The sequence below is a fragment of the Charadrius vociferus genome, unplaced genomic scaffold, assembly GCF_000708025.1.
Source record: "Charadrius vociferus isolate BGI_N301 unplaced genomic scaffold, ASM70802v2 scaffold1, whole genome shotgun sequence".
NCBI classification, from domain to species: domain Eukaryota; kingdom Metazoa; phylum Chordata; class Aves; order Charadriiformes; family Charadriidae; genus Charadrius; species Charadrius vociferus.
The window spans coordinates 10,037,243-10,052,111 of NW_009647680.1; the positions used below are offsets into that span (position 1 = coordinate 10,037,243).

A 14,869-nucleotide genomic window follows, 5' to 3' on the forward strand; every position below is an offset into this window, starting at 1 on the left:
AGCCCTACTCCCGGCGAGGCGGTTGGCTTGCACTGCCCCTGAGGGCGGCCGGGCGTGGGGAGGGGGTAGGGGCCGGTGCGGTACCGCCGTTCCTGAGGGGGCCCTGAGGTCTTGGAGGTCCTTATTTCCTTCGGGTGCCTGTGGGGAGCGGGGCGGTGCTGGATGGCGCCGCCTCTTCGTCCTGTCGGCGGTGTGAAATCGCTTTGCTTTTGTGTCTGAAGGCGCTTACAGCCCATTCTGCCTGGGTGTTGTTCGGGAGGGCCTTTAAAGGTGCTGAAACATTAATGCTTTTTAACTTTAAAAGACATTGTAGCTATTTTCCTCCAAAAAAAAAAAAAAAACCAAGCCAAATTGCTATCAAAAAGTCAGAAGCTGGAATTTTGGCTTTAATTGACAGAAAAGGCTGAGCTATAAATAATTTGTGTCATCTACCTGTATATGTTCTTGGCACAAAGTTCACGTAGCATCTTTTTTACTGTTAGAGATACTTGATCAAAGTCTTGCCCTAGAGCTGATCAATGTGAGCTTCCTTTTTATCTGCCTGTGGTGATATGCTCTGAAATGTTTCTCCTTTAAGTGCGCGTATGTGACTCTTAATATAAACCTTCTGTAGTTATTCCACAGATTTTGAAGTACATAGGAATTGGCTTGCCATCACTCACAACTTACCCCTTTCTCAGTGGTACTATGAAGTAAGTATGTGTTTGGGTGTTTTTTAACAGCCTATACATTATAGGCTTATTGGGTATGGCAGCTTAAGTGAATGCTGGAGGAGAAAGCCTTTTATTTGCAGAAAGTACATGTCATGGATACTGATAGTTGGCAGCTGTACAGCAGTGGTTCAAAAACATACCAGTCACCATTTGCTGGACCTTTGTAGCTTTTAGTTAAAAAATGAGAATTGTTTGGGGAAGCTGCTGGTACTTACGCAGGTGAAATGGAAAAGACAAGAGAAAGGCTGTGTAACACAGGAGCAGTTGCATGGTAGTCTTAAATTGTCTTTCTTTGCTCTTGTCATTAATTATGCACAGTTATCATGATAAAGAATGAATCATATAAATGGGTGTATACATTATGGAATCAATCACTGCATTAAAGTTTTGAGCCTCTGCTGGTGCACTGCTGGTGTGCATTGATTTTAATCTAGATTAATCACTTTTAGGTTGATGATAGACTCAGCGTACTCAATTGGGTTTTAATCTATTTTCCAGTATTTCCTGGAGTTCTAGGATAAATATAATAGTTTCTAGTAATCTTTCATGTAAGCATCTGGTAATGATGTATCCAGGAGTAAATAATTTGTGTGGGTTAGAACTTTGACAGGCTGATTCAATACTGTAAAACAAACTTCTGTGATGCCAGCATGGTCCCGATGCCTTTCAGCAGCATAACATGGAACATGCACATTGACAAATATACCCCATCCCAACCTGCTGTGTACTTCTTCCTCCTTTCCTATTTAAACAGCCATGGAGTTAGTCATTGGTCAGGGCATAATAATGGTCCGTATGGGAAAAGATCAAATGCTATTTGATCTTGATAGGGTCTTACTAGAATTAAGACTTGCTGAGTAATGAGTAAAAATAATTTTGAGATTGTAACAAGGCTGATTGTGCTGGTGATTCCTCTAATGTAGGCAAATACTCACTGTGAGCTATTTTATATATTGAGATTTTTTTTTATGTTGGCCCTATTACTGTAAGTTGATTTATAAAGAGCAGAAAGTTATATACTGTTTAGGTGCGGATACACAAAATGTTGTTTAATCTTTTTCTCCTAATCAAGAGACATCCCATCCATCTACCAGTACTACAGATGAACAGCTTGAATTGTGTTCAGTACCACAGTTGGCTACTTCATTGCAAAGTAGTTTCTGTTAAATAGAGGCTACTGAAATAAAATCAAACAGCTGATTTGCTGTGATGAGCTGTACCTGAAGGACTGTAAACGGCATGGATTGTATTAAACTATTTAATCTTATTTTGTCTTTAGGCAACTTCGGAATGGACCCTGGATTATCCACCATTTTTTGCTTGGTTTGAATGTGCACTTTCACATGTTGCCAAGTACTTTGACCCCAAGATGTTGGTTATTGAAAATCTGAATTACACCAGTCGGGCAACCATCTTCTTCCAAAGATTTTCTGTCATCTTTACAGATATCCTTTTCATATATGCAGTTCGTGAGTAAGTCTTTATGTTCTGTTTTTAGGGGCAGCGGGTAGTCACTAATATATGAACTTTTTCCTACAGTAATAACAAATAATTATTTGTACAAATAAGCTTGTAAATGCATGGAGATATCAAAGTTGCTTTAACTTTTTCAAGGAGAAATTTGGAAAACTGCTAAACACAACAGTTTTTGTTGTTCTTGGAGATGCTATTGCTTGTATGTGTGATCAGATTTGTAGGCATTCAGACATTAGCTGCTGTTTCACCTATTACAGATATTTTGTTTCTGTCACTGGATTCATTTTCACAGAATCACAAATGGTTAGGGTTGGAAGGGACCTCTGGAGATCTAGTCCAACCCCCCCACCAGAGCAGGGTCACCTACAACAGATTGCACAGGACAGCGTCCAGGAGGGTTTTGAATGTCTCCAGAGTGGGAGAATCCCCAACCTCTCTGGGCAGCCTGTGCCAGTACTCCACTACCCTCAAGGCAAAGAAGTTCCTCCTCATGTTAAGATGGAACTTCCTATGTTCAAGCTTGTGCCCATTACCCCTAGTCCTATCACTGGACACCACTGAAAAAAGACTGCTCCCATCCCCCTGGCATCCTCCCTTTAAGTAAGTATTAATAAGATTTCCCCCTCAATCTTCTTTTCTTTAGACTAAAGAGACCCAAGTCCCTAAGCCTTTCCTCATATGAGAGATGTTCCAATCCCCTCATCATTTTTGTAGGCTGATTTTGTAGCTCCACTTTGCAGGAATTGCAGGACAGTTTGGGTACACCCAACTGTTTCTTCCTATTACTTTTCTTACTACTCTATTCTTCTAGAGTAGAAGCATAAAGGAAACTTGTGATAAAATGCCAGTATCATCCAGTATGCTAAGCCACTCATTTTCTGGTATTCTTGAAGACAAACTGATTATTCCAAGTCTAATTTAACAATATTAAGATTGTATGTTTTCAGTGTGCCCTGACTTTGTGAAGAAGTCTTTATCTACACCTAAAGAGAAGAGGGGGAGAGATGTTTTGAGAATTATGTTGCCTGCCTTAACCTGTCACAGTCCTATCTGCTCAAAATCTGCATAGAAAGTTCTCTGTTGCATTGGAGCACTCCCTAAGCTCCCTTTATTTACTTACTTTATTTGAAATGGCTAGCTTTGTGTTGTGACTTTTCTCATTTTATTGTTTTGACTCAGATGTGTGAATGAGCTGGCTTTCTTAAAATGGCTCTGCTAATAGTATTTCAACACAAACCATCCACAACGTTTTAATCTGCTCTAACCTTACCTTCAAAAATAATATGGACCATATGGCTTCACACTGAGAAGTAATAAGATATTTTTTTAACCAGCAGAAATAGCTCATAATACTGGGGGTGGAGCAAGTTACATAAGCATTAGTATGTGGAACATACTACAGCTATAGATATTTAAAATCCTTTTTTTACTAAAACTTATTCATGACACTGTCTTCTCTTGATGAATTTAACAAGAATTTTATCATTGCCTTCCATCCGAATAAAATAGTTTTCTTTGGGTTACGTGCACTTCTCAGCTCTTAAAAGCAATGATGTTTTTGTTGGCTGTTTAAGACTTCTATTTCTTCTGCTCTTGTTCAGGTGCTGCAGATGTGTAAATGGGAAACGAGCTGCAAAGGATATCCTGGAAAAACCAACCTTTATTCTTGCTGTTCTGCTCTTGTGGAATTTTGGGTTGCTAATTGTGGATCGTATCCTTTCAAACCGTTGCAAGTTGTTTGTGGGTTTGTTTTGTGTTTTTTTTTTGAACACTGCTGTTTGTGTTTCTGGGGTTACTTGAATAACTTCATGTTTTCATTAGAATTGTTATTTGGCAAAATAGAAATTATTCAGTTTTTGGTCTGATTTTCCAGAACTGCAGGAGGACCAGTCTGGCAGCAGCATGCCTGTTCCTGCTGGCTGCTCCTCCTCCGCCTGCCTACAGAAGTATTAGCAGAGCGCCTCTTTTTTCCTGGGAGGGGTTCTAGGTTTGTCCCATAGCAAGGGAAAGCACTACAAGTTCTTTATGTTCAGGCTGTATTCAATTGGGTAATGTTACATGAGAATTAGCAAGTTTTTTATTGAGGGGATATAGAAAAACCTCTGGAAGGTCCAGTTATTGAGAGTCAGTCTTGACACAACATGTATTGATCTAGCTGAGGAGGTAACAGAGGTGGGAAAGCAACAGTGTTCTTTTATAGGAAGGACTAGTTTTGTCTGTCACAGTCCTTGTTTAAGTTGCCTGCTAACAGGTGGTAGGTTATAACTGAGAGATGCCATCTCATCTATTCACCAATGCGAGGCCGAAACTAACATTTAAAAATTCAAAAAGTAGAGAATTAGCCTTTTATTGTATAAGTTGCATGATACATATGTGGTTAGATTGTTCTGCTTTGTTTCATCAAGATAATGTACTAGTATTAGGTTTTGTGTCTGTGTTTACAGGTATGGTGATGTAATGACTTCAAATCTATGAAGTGAATTTAAGGTTACTTTCCTGACTTAGGTTCCATTTTAATTTGAATTTATTGTTTGTAAGTTTGAGTCTTCCCCAGAAAATTGATAGTAGTAAAGAAAGTTTGCTTTATTCCTTTCTTGACTCAAGTTCAGATATTCACTTTCAGTACAATGGCTTTCTATTTGGGCTGATGCTTCTTTCTGTTGCCCGACTATGTCAGGTAAACTTGAGTGGCTCTTTCCTGTTGTTGCCATGTGTATTTTATGTGCATTAATTACATTCAATATGAGCAGTTGAGGTGTACTAAGCTGGATGTCTAATTACTTGTTGAGTTTGGGGGGAAGAGGAGTACTGGAAATTGACCATAATTGCTTGTTGATGCTGCAGCATTGCAGTTGCCTGTGAGAAAGCTAAATTCTGTGTTCTACCTGAGCAATGTGGCATAGTTTCCTGCCACTCACCTTCTTCCAAGTCACCAGTCCTTAGAAAACATACCTCTGAAGCTGCAGGGAGGTGGAGCCTATCCCAGTTTTCCAAGTATCATCTGATGATATAATTTCCTTCTTCACACCTGTTGTACATAATGCTACTGAGTTTGTAACTTGAAGTAAACACTCATTTGTTTTTATGCTGGTGATAAATGTCCTGTCAGCTTAGGAGTACAACAGATGATCATTAAAAGTTAGTACTAAAGGAGAACAAGTAGAAGCTTGGGTTTTGTTTTTCCCTTAGAAAAGATACTTGGAGGGCGCTCTTCTTTTTGCTGTTCTTCTGCATTTCAAACATATCTACATGTATGTGGCCCCAGCATATGGCATTTATTTGTTGCGATCCTATTGCTTTACTGCAAATAATGCAGGTAAGATGGGTTTTTCCTCATTTGCTTTTGGGGGATTGTGTTAATTAGTGGGGCCTGGGGAAGACTCAAGACATGCAGGTACCATCAGAATGAAATGGCTGTGGGCCCAAGAAAAATTTTCCTTGGGTGACAGAGTTGGTAAGATCTTCAGAGATCTTTGAAATTTATTTATGTAAAATTCATGTTTCTAGGGAGATCTTCATTAAGAAAAAACAACACTAACAAACTGCATGTGGCAGTTTGAAGTCGTAAGAATTATGGTTATGAAATTATTAGATAACATCAGAAGCTATTTGAAAGTCCTTTGAGTTTCTCTCCATTTCTTAGCGCTGAAAAACATGTTTGATATTCCTTGCATGAATAGAGAAGGCGTTTCTCTTGAGAAAATACTGAAAGTTTGTATAATGGGGGAGCTGCAGTGTGGAAAAAGTAAATGCAAACTAACTGTTGAAGGAAGCAACTGAATGTATTGACATAAAAGGCTGTATGTTTCTTTTGCTAGCACCTATCTATTGCTAGATAGGTGCTAGCAATTTGCTCTTAGTGTGGGATGCTTTGTTTCCCTCCCCACTTGAAACAGTAAGTGTTTTCGTAATCTGTTTGCTTCTTGTAGATGGATCCCTGAAGTGGAGAAGTTTCAGCTTGCTTCATGTAACTCTTCTGGGATTGATTGTCTGTCTTGTGTCTGCTCTTTCATTGGGTCCCTTCATAGTGTTGGTAATAACCCCTTTTTCACTTGTTATTCCCCTGAACTGTTACAAAACTATGTTACAAAAATATAAACCATGTCTCATCTAAAGAGGCTGTTTCTTCTGTTTTGTTTTCTGTAGGGACAGCTGCCTCAGGTCATTTCACGGCTTTTTCCTTTCAAGCGAGGCCTCTGCCATGCTTATTGGGCCCCCAACTTCTGGGCTTTGTACAATGCCATGGATAAAGCGCTAACAATTTTTGGTACAGTATGCTAATCCTACTATAAGGTGCCTAAATGCAGATAGAGCTCTCTGGATTTTAGTGTTCCTTCCCCATTTGAAATGCAGGTAGTAAATTACATTTTCATATTGCTTTAAATCGCCTGATTGTCTGCATAATCCAGTGCATGGTAAGTTTCCAGCAGTAGGTCAGAAATCAATCATTCTTATCTGCTGTCCTTTGGGGAAAAAAAAAAAAGTGATAAGTTTGCAGCAGTAGATCAGAAATCAATTATTCTTCTCTACTGTCCTTTGGGAAAAAAAAAAAACCAAACAAAACTTGGCCCTGTTCTTAGTTCAGCTACTCACAACAACCAAGACTTGGCCCTGTTCTTAGTTCAGCTACTTCATTTTTTTAATGTTTATCAGTTTGTGCTCTTTTTGTTTTGTTTGTAGGTTTAAAGTGTAATTTTCTTGATCCCACAAAAATTCCAAAAGCCTCAATGACAGGAGGGCTGGTTCAAGAATTTCAGCATACTGTCCTTCCTTCTGTGACTCCACTGGCAACATTAATCTGTACTTTCATATCTATATTGGTAAGAACAAATAATATTTTTTTTAAACTTGATGTATTTTGTCCTCTGTAGACTTTATTTGCTTATCATGCACTTCACATAAATTTTAACTCCAGAGCAACAAAAAAGCTTTCTCTTCAAACAAAAAAAATACACCCACAAAAACCCAAACCCAACAATTATTAGGATAAATGTGGAATTAATATATTTCTGGATACACAATATTACTTTAAGTATGGCTAAAATTATGGCCCCTGTCAACTCTAGAATGGTTAAAAGATTGTTAAAAGCAATCTTGGATCAAAACCACTCTGCATGCTGAGCTAGAAGTAAGCTTTTGTGATAGAGGTAACTGAACTAGGATGTGAGTAGAGATACTGATGGAACTGGTTGGGCAGCTTACAGTGTTCCTAACAGCATGAGCTACAGGTAAGCCTAGTGGTGTTCAGGTGACAAGCAGAGAATTGAAGGTTTGATAAGCAATTAACTGGATACAGAGTCTTTTTCAGTCTAAAGAGCAGCTAGCCTTTAACTGGAAGTCTTTGATTCAGCACCTTTATGTAGTAACTTCGAAGTGAGTTTAGTGGCATGGATTCAAAGACAGTTCTTGCAACACAAATAATAGGGAGTTGGCTGTAATCGCTCAGCCTGCTTTCCCCTCTTGTGACATTGATGAAGTCCTTAAGGCTCTACGTGTACATCCAAATAGATACAGTTCCTCCAGTGCTATGTAATGCCTGTGCCACACAAACACAACCTGGGTGCAGTGGTGTTTATTAACATTGAAAAAAATCTCATTAGACAATGGGTTGTGTTCAGGATTGCCAGACTTTTCACTGAAGTCCTGTTTTTGCCTGTTGTTTCTAGCCTTCTGTTTTCTGTCTTTGGTTTAAACCCCAAGGGCCCAGAGGCTTTCTTCAGTGCCTTGTTCTTTGTGCATTGAGCTCCTTCATGTTTGGCTGGCACGTGCATGAAAAAGCAATACTCCTTGCTATTCTGCCTTTAAGGTAAGTGGGTTTTTTGTACATAGTAGCTGGCCAAACTGAACCTGCAACTGCTTGTTGGGGAATCCTCAAAGAGGATCACTTAATTTTCAGCATACTTCAGAAAACAAACATGTTTATAGACTGCCTTAAGCTGTAAAGTTTAAGTGCGTTTCAAGTAAATTAGTTTCAGGCACAATAAAATGTGGCTGTCTTAACAATAGAATGTGCTGGCGCATGTGTAGGAAACTGGTGTGGTGTTAAACAAATGGTGTCTTATGACATGCTAACACTGGCTTATACTTTATAATAGTTTGCATTGATAAAAGCTTTAAGTAGAGCTTTATTGGGAGTAGCTGATTCCTGTATCAGTTCTGTGGGGCACAGCAAAGCTTTGTACTAATGTACAGATGATCAGAAGAAGTGTACGGTGTTGTGGTGTTGGGATGATTAAGCAATCAATTTAGGAGTCTGACACACAGGCCTTCCCACTACATACGCTCTTTTGTGTCTCTTGGAATGCTGCGTTGTATTAAGATGCACAGTATACAGAAAATCTGTGTTTTAATTTGGGTGCTTGATGGCTGTTAGAATAATGAGGGGAAAAAACCTAAACAAACCAAAACCAAACATGCTTATGAAAGAATGGGGTTCAGACTTTAGGCTGCATTTGGACCCACAGCTCTTAAAAGAATTCATTAGGTTCCCCTTGAAACCTCCTTGTCTTAGTGACAGTTTGGGAGCAGGCTTGATAAAACATTTCACTCATGTGACATGGTGGACGAAAGCAGGCTGCTTTCTTAAGGTCTCTTGTTTCCCCCACTGTTATTACGGCATTTGTGCCATACATTTGTTGCACCCGATGCGTCCAAGATGCATTCGTTATGTGTCTTCTGGCTTTGCTTTTTGAAGAGAAAAATTAATTGGCTTGCCTGGCTTTTGAAGCATTGGATGCTGCTGTTGTACTTAAGTTTGGCAAGCGTGCATAGTTGATTAAGTTCTTTTTCTCTCTGAATAGTTAAGTTTAGAGATGTACTGTGGCAGGGACAAATGTAAAAAATATTGTAGTCTTTTAGCTGCCGGGCACTTCAAGCCTTGATGAGTACTGCGGTTCATATTTGAAATGCTGGGTAGATTGTTCAGAAGCTAACTGAGGAAAGGGACCTTCTGCACAGTACACAGTTTCTACCGAAAAGACTTAATGCCTGTTTTGGGTACAAGTGAGGCTATAGTCTATAAGCTGCCTGACCAGTATTGCTACAAACTGTGTTTTCCTGTTCAGAGGTTTAGAGCTGCTTAAACTCTTGAAGTGGGAATTGTGGGAGAGAGGGGAATTAACAGTGGGGGGAAAAAAAAAAAAAAAGGAAGGAGAAGAAGGGATGGCAGTGTTGGCAACCAGCTGGCTACAGAAAAAGACCATTTGTAGAAAACTCCAGGGCTTTCTGATGTTTGTGTTCAGTGGAGGTGGGGTTTTCTGGGGAAAGATTACCTAGCTGACTTTTTTTCTCCTGCATTTTTATCTGAGGCCATATGGTTTGGAAGCAGGAGACTTCATTGAGGGACTGGGGTATTATGGAACTCTTATTTGACCTGTTCTTCAGTCTCGTGTGAATTGTGTAGTGTTTCGCTGAAATTAAGTTTCTTTGCTAAAAGACAAAAGCATAACAAATTCTTGTCACTTTTAGCTTGTTGTCTGTTCAGAAAGCGAAGGACGCCGGCATCTACTTGATTCTGACAACTACAGGGCACTTCTCACTTTTTCCGTTGTTGTTCACATCACCAGGTAAAGTGTTTTCCTTCGTTCCGTGCTTTCATCTTACTGTTTTGGTTGTGTTGGTGTTTTTTTGTTTTTTTTGTTTTGTTTTTTTTTTCCCCCAGAGGTAATATGCAAGTAATGGGTTTAGATTATTTTATGTAGTAAGTTGAAAGGTCTGCAACTGTATGTCAGCCTGTTTCCATAAATACAAATTCTTCAACAAGAGAAAAGAAACATTGGTTTAAAAAGCTGTGGAAGAGCTGTTAGGCTATAAGTTAAAACAGACATGGGGAAATTATCATAGTCAATACTTGTTATCCCTCATTCTGTCACAGTTCTAGAAACTCCCCTGTCTAACAACCATGTGAAGCAAAAGTGATAAAGACAATTTGAAGCCACAAATCTGGTAGACAGTTTTCCAGCTGACTGCTACTTCATGCTATCACTAATGTGCTTAAACTAAAAAAAAATTACACAACATCATTGGTGAAATCAGTATATGTAAGGACAGATTTCTCTTTGTGACCAAAAGCTGTTCCTTTCTTCCCCTTTTGCTTCACTTAAACCCTAGACCATCATAGCTATGACGCACTATAACTCTGTATCAGTTGATTGTCATCCTTCTGGGAGAAGTCAAATCCAGACACACTCTTTTGGTCTGATGCTGCTGCGTATTTGCAATAGCAAAATTGCTGCCTTGAGAAATGAGAAACTTCCTCTGCCTTCTCTATCACTTAATTTTTATCTACCATGCAACCTAGAACTAGATAGCATTGATTTTGGCTGTCACGTTTTATGTTTTAACCTTCCCAGCCCAGTAATTTCTGATTTATTTTTAATAGGAAAATCTTATTTGCAGTGCTATCATGTTGTAATTATAATTAGTGTGTTCAGTATGCTTATAGATGATTGAAGTAAGTGTATTGCAAACACTTGGCATTTGCTTTAGTAAATATCTATGCTTATTTTTAGGTGTCCTAAGCAGTAAAACATTCAGTTCTGTTTGGAGAATATAATTAAGTTGGACAATGCAAGTGTGACTAGTAGGATTTAAAGATGCTGCAATTTATATGGCAAAATGTTTTTCTAATTAATTTTAAAAATGTTGTGTTCCTTGTATTTCAGAACTTCCAATTAAAATACTGCTTATGCTGCTGTTTACTGTGTATAGCTTCTCTTCGTTGAAATCTCTATTCAGGTAATTAAAGAAACTCGTTCCCAAAGCCAAGAACAAAACTACTTCCTCTGTCACTGGGAGCAGTGTTGTCATAAGGGGCAAACGGTGCAGAAGACCGATGCTGAAGTATCAAATTGAAGCGTTCCTGGTCAAAAGATGCTGCTGCCTCCACTCTCTTCCCAGGAGGCAAGGCTTAAGTTAGGATTATTATAGCACGTCCTTGTTATGTTTGAATTGTGACAACTACCCAGGTAGTCCCAGCAGGCTGTAAATCCCCACCTGCCTGGTGCCCTGTTAAAGCACAAAGTTGTAATGCTGTAGCCTGTGAGGATTTAATTTGATATTAGAACACTTATTGCAGTGAGTTATCTGAAGATTGTCTGTGCTGGTGGTTATAAATACTACTGTGGTTTTTTTGCACTAGTACTTAGTATTTTCATGTGTGGAAGGGGCAGTCTATAATAACATGCATTTACAATCTGTAATGCGTCAACAAATCTCCTGAAACACTTGATTGTCAGAACATAGAATTCCCTAAATCATCCTGTGTATTTTTACAGGCCATTTTGACCCACTTGACCAAAGACAGTACTTATCCTTATAACCACTGTAGTCTCCACTTTCCTGTTTCCCAAACTTTTCATGGCAAAGCCAAGCTGTAGCGAAGGATCTGTTGGAAATGCTATAAGCCTGTATTCAGTACTTGTCACCTGCTTTTTGTCGGTGGTCCTCTTTCAACCAGACTGCTTCCCCCCCACTTAGTATTTCAGAATTCAGTCATTCTGTCTCAAGAGCTCTATCTGAAAACCTCTGTGGGAGCTTAGCTTCTGTCTAGAGATGGAGCTTTCGCAAGTTTCCTGTTCGTTCCTAGTGTTCAAAAAAAAAAAAAACCACCCCAGATTCCTTCCAGAAGAATGTGAATTCCCTTGTAAACTTACTTGCAGTCAAAACCCAACCACTGATGTCCTTTGCAAGAGAGATTGGCTCATACATCCTACAGAAGGCTAGGAGCAAAGGGTCAGTGGTTAAGATAAATCTGACATTTCCAGTCTCTGGGTGTAGAACAAGTTCTGTGGAACAAATGTGTGTATGAAGGTCTCTGTACAGTTGTTCACTGGAATGATACGAGATAAAGCAGAGCAACTGCTGAGGTTTCTACTTAAATTCCAGGGTATCTTGGAACTTGGTGTTAAAAACCATGTGATAAGGAAATTAGCTGTACTCTATTACCACATCTTCCGATTGAAACTCTTTACGTTATTTAAAAGCTTTATTGTGAACTAATGGGAGATATTCTTTGCACTGGTCACTGGTGATAGCTGAGAAATAGTTCACTTCAGTTAACGTCATGCATTTTAACACTTTTTTTTTTTAATTCCTTTGACAGGAGAGAGAGGCCTCTCCTTAACTGGCTTGAAACAATCTACCTCGTCCAACTAGTGCCTTTGGAAATCTTCTGTGAAATTGTCTTTCCTTTGACCACCTGGAAACTGCACTTCCCTTTTGTCCCTCTGTTGCTGACCTCTGTGTACTGTGCTCTGGGTGTCACCTACGCTTGGCTGAAACTCTATGTCTCCGTCTTGACTGAAAGAATTTCTGTTAGACAAAAGGCTGAGTAAAGCTGCAGTGTGGCAACCAGTCCCATGTTTGAGGGGATTATTGGGCACACTGAGGGATTGTCACAAGAACATATGGCTCTCAATAAAACACAGTGTATGTGTACCATGGCCATGAGGAGATTCTTTCTTCCAACACTTCTATACTGCCAACGAGGATACCTCTGACCAGAAGCACTCTTCACAATAACATGGTGAGATGCCACTTGCTGTGGATAAACTGTGAAGCTTAATAAGGTCCAGACTTCTGTCCTGAGGAAAACCTGCTGGCTTTCCCACTACTGTTTGTATTTGAATAAAAATTGCTGTGGTAAATTACAAAGGATCATTGCTGTGTAGGAGAGTGTTGTAACTGCATTCTGTGGAACATATAAATTAAAAAACTTGATATTTTTTGTTTGAGCATTTCTTGCGGTTTTTGTATCTCATGTCTAAGCCCTACTTCTTGAGGGACACCTGCACAAGTAAGGATGTAGTGTCTAGCTGGAAACTTGGCCTGCGGTGCTTTGTCAAACTCTTGAACACCCAAATCTGAAGCTTTACATTGTTGCTTAATATGTTTGTGTTGTTTTGATCATCTTCCATACAGTCTTTGCAAAGAGGTTTTAATATTCCTGTAATCATACTTATTTTTGTAGACCAGGTTGCCTCATTTCAGACACATGCCTTGATTTGATACTGTTTCAACACTATTAAACATATTGGATAATGTGGCTGGATAATTGTATTTATTTGCAATTCATGTAAAACTGCAACCATGACAGGAGACCAACTGTCCACAATTCCTCTGGTAATGATGAGGTATATCCTGTTCTGCCTCTGCAGATTTTTTTCTTCAAAAAAACCCAATCTTTTTCAAGATCTTGCTCTAGAAATTGGGGTCTAGTTTGGAGCCCAGCACTGACACATGAAGCTGGGAGGGGAGAAGGGATGGATTTTTACCGTGTTTTTCCAGCAGTTTTTGAACTTTCTTCCATGTTAGTTTAAGAACATGACCCCCTTCAGAGGGGATAGCCCAGGGGATGGTTGTGCCCTTTGTGTTCTTTGAATATTTTGGATGTGAAAATAGAAGTGTGGCTCTTGTTAGGTCAGGGGGTGGACAGTAGTCACTGTGGCTATTTGTGTAACCAAATAGCTTCCATGTTTAACCTTTCATGGCCAGTGAGTCTTTCTGTTACTTTCTAGGTTTTTTTACTCCATTAATTACTTTGTCATGTTCTTTTTGGCTGCTGTGACTGCTGGCAGTGCCTCGGTGCAGCTTTCACCTGTATTCTGCCTTCAAGTCTAAGCCTCAAAGCTCTGCATGGAGTGAGGTGTCTGCAATGCTCCTGTTTATCCATGTACAGGTGCTGTCCTGTGTTGGGGAATAGCAATATCCCCTAAAAAACTCTCTCCCTGCTCTTCTCCAGCATCGCCTTTGCAAGACGAGCTGAAGTCCTCCAAGGACTCCTGCCTCAACTTCAGCGTCTCTCGCTAAGGAGCAGTGGCAGCCAAACCTCCTCTTTTATGGAGAAAAGTTGAATAATAAATTCTTAGGAAAGAGGCTGGGAAAACTTTAGGACCCATGGTGTGTTCATTAATGGTTATGGTAAGTGACATTCTCACTCTCTACAACTACCTGAAAGGAGGGTGTAGCGAGGGGGGGTTGGTCTCTTCTCGCAAATAACAAGCTAGGGGACAAGAGGAAATGGCCTCAAGTTGCACCTGGAGAGGTTTACATGGGATAGTAGGAAAAATTTCTTCATTGAAAAGGTTATCAAGAACCGGCACAGGCTGCCCAGGGACGTGGTGGAGTCACCATCCCTGGAGGTATTTAAAAGATGGGCAGACATGGTGCTGAGGGCATTCCCAGAGGTATTTAAAAGATGGGCAGACGTGGTGCTGAGGGACGTGGTTTAGTGGTGGTTTGGGCAGTGTTAGGCTGATGGTTGGACTCGATAATCTTAAATGTCCCTTCCAACCCAGACAAGTCTATGTCAATCCTGGTAATGTTGCAACTGGTTTCATATGATTTTTACAGTAATAAGTAAACCTAGCAGGACCGTAGGTCTTAGTCTTTAATCTGTCGGCCAGAAGAGCTCTGAAAAGGAACTGGCTTTTAATTTTTAGGGTTTAATTAAACCCCTATAATTTAATTACAGACCGGCCTCCCCGGCCCGGCGCAGCGGGGCTGAGACGCCTCACCCGGAGGGCTCAGGCCTGCGGGACCCCCCCCGCTCCGTCCCGGGTAGCGCCGCCCGATCTGGGGGTGGCTGAGTTGCTTTGTGGGCCGGGAGAGAGTTGGTTAGGTTTTTGGGGTTGAGTTGTTTGGGGGGAGGGTTTTGGTGAAATACGTAAAAGCGGGAAAGG

General features: G+C 40.1%; 2 protein-coding genes across 2 annotated transcripts in view; both read left to right on the forward strand.

Moving 5' to 3' along the window:
• The first annotated feature begins 596 nt into the window (after nt 1-596).
• ALG8 (ALG8, alpha-1,3-glucosyltransferase) lies at nt 597-12,523 on the forward strand. Its single transcript, XM_009881215.1, has 12 exons — nt 597-692; nt 1,993-2,186; nt 3,791-3,900; nt 4,799-4,866; nt 5,379-5,505; nt 6,119-6,222; nt 6,336-6,456; nt 6,870-7,009; nt 7,856-7,995; nt 9,657-9,754; nt 10,853-10,925; nt 12,292-12,523. The coding sequence occupies exons 2-12, from the start codon at nt 2,083-2,085 to the stop codon at nt 12,521-12,523; spliced, it is 1,317 nt and encodes a 438-aa protein (XP_009879517.1). The 5' UTR covers nt 597-692; nt 1,993-2,082.
• Nucleotides 12,524-13,674: 1,151 nt separating this feature from the next.
• Nucleotides 13,675-14,869, forward strand: part of NDUFC2 (NADH dehydrogenase (ubiquinone) 1, subcomplex unknown, 2, 14.5kDa) — a 4,406-nt gene continuing 3,211 nt past the window's right edge. The window contains exon 1 of the mRNA XM_009881253.1: nt 13,675-13,681. Within this exon, the coding sequence (XP_009879555.1) occupies nt 13,675-13,681 (7 nt within the window). The remainder of the gene's footprint in view (nt 13,682-14,869) is intronic.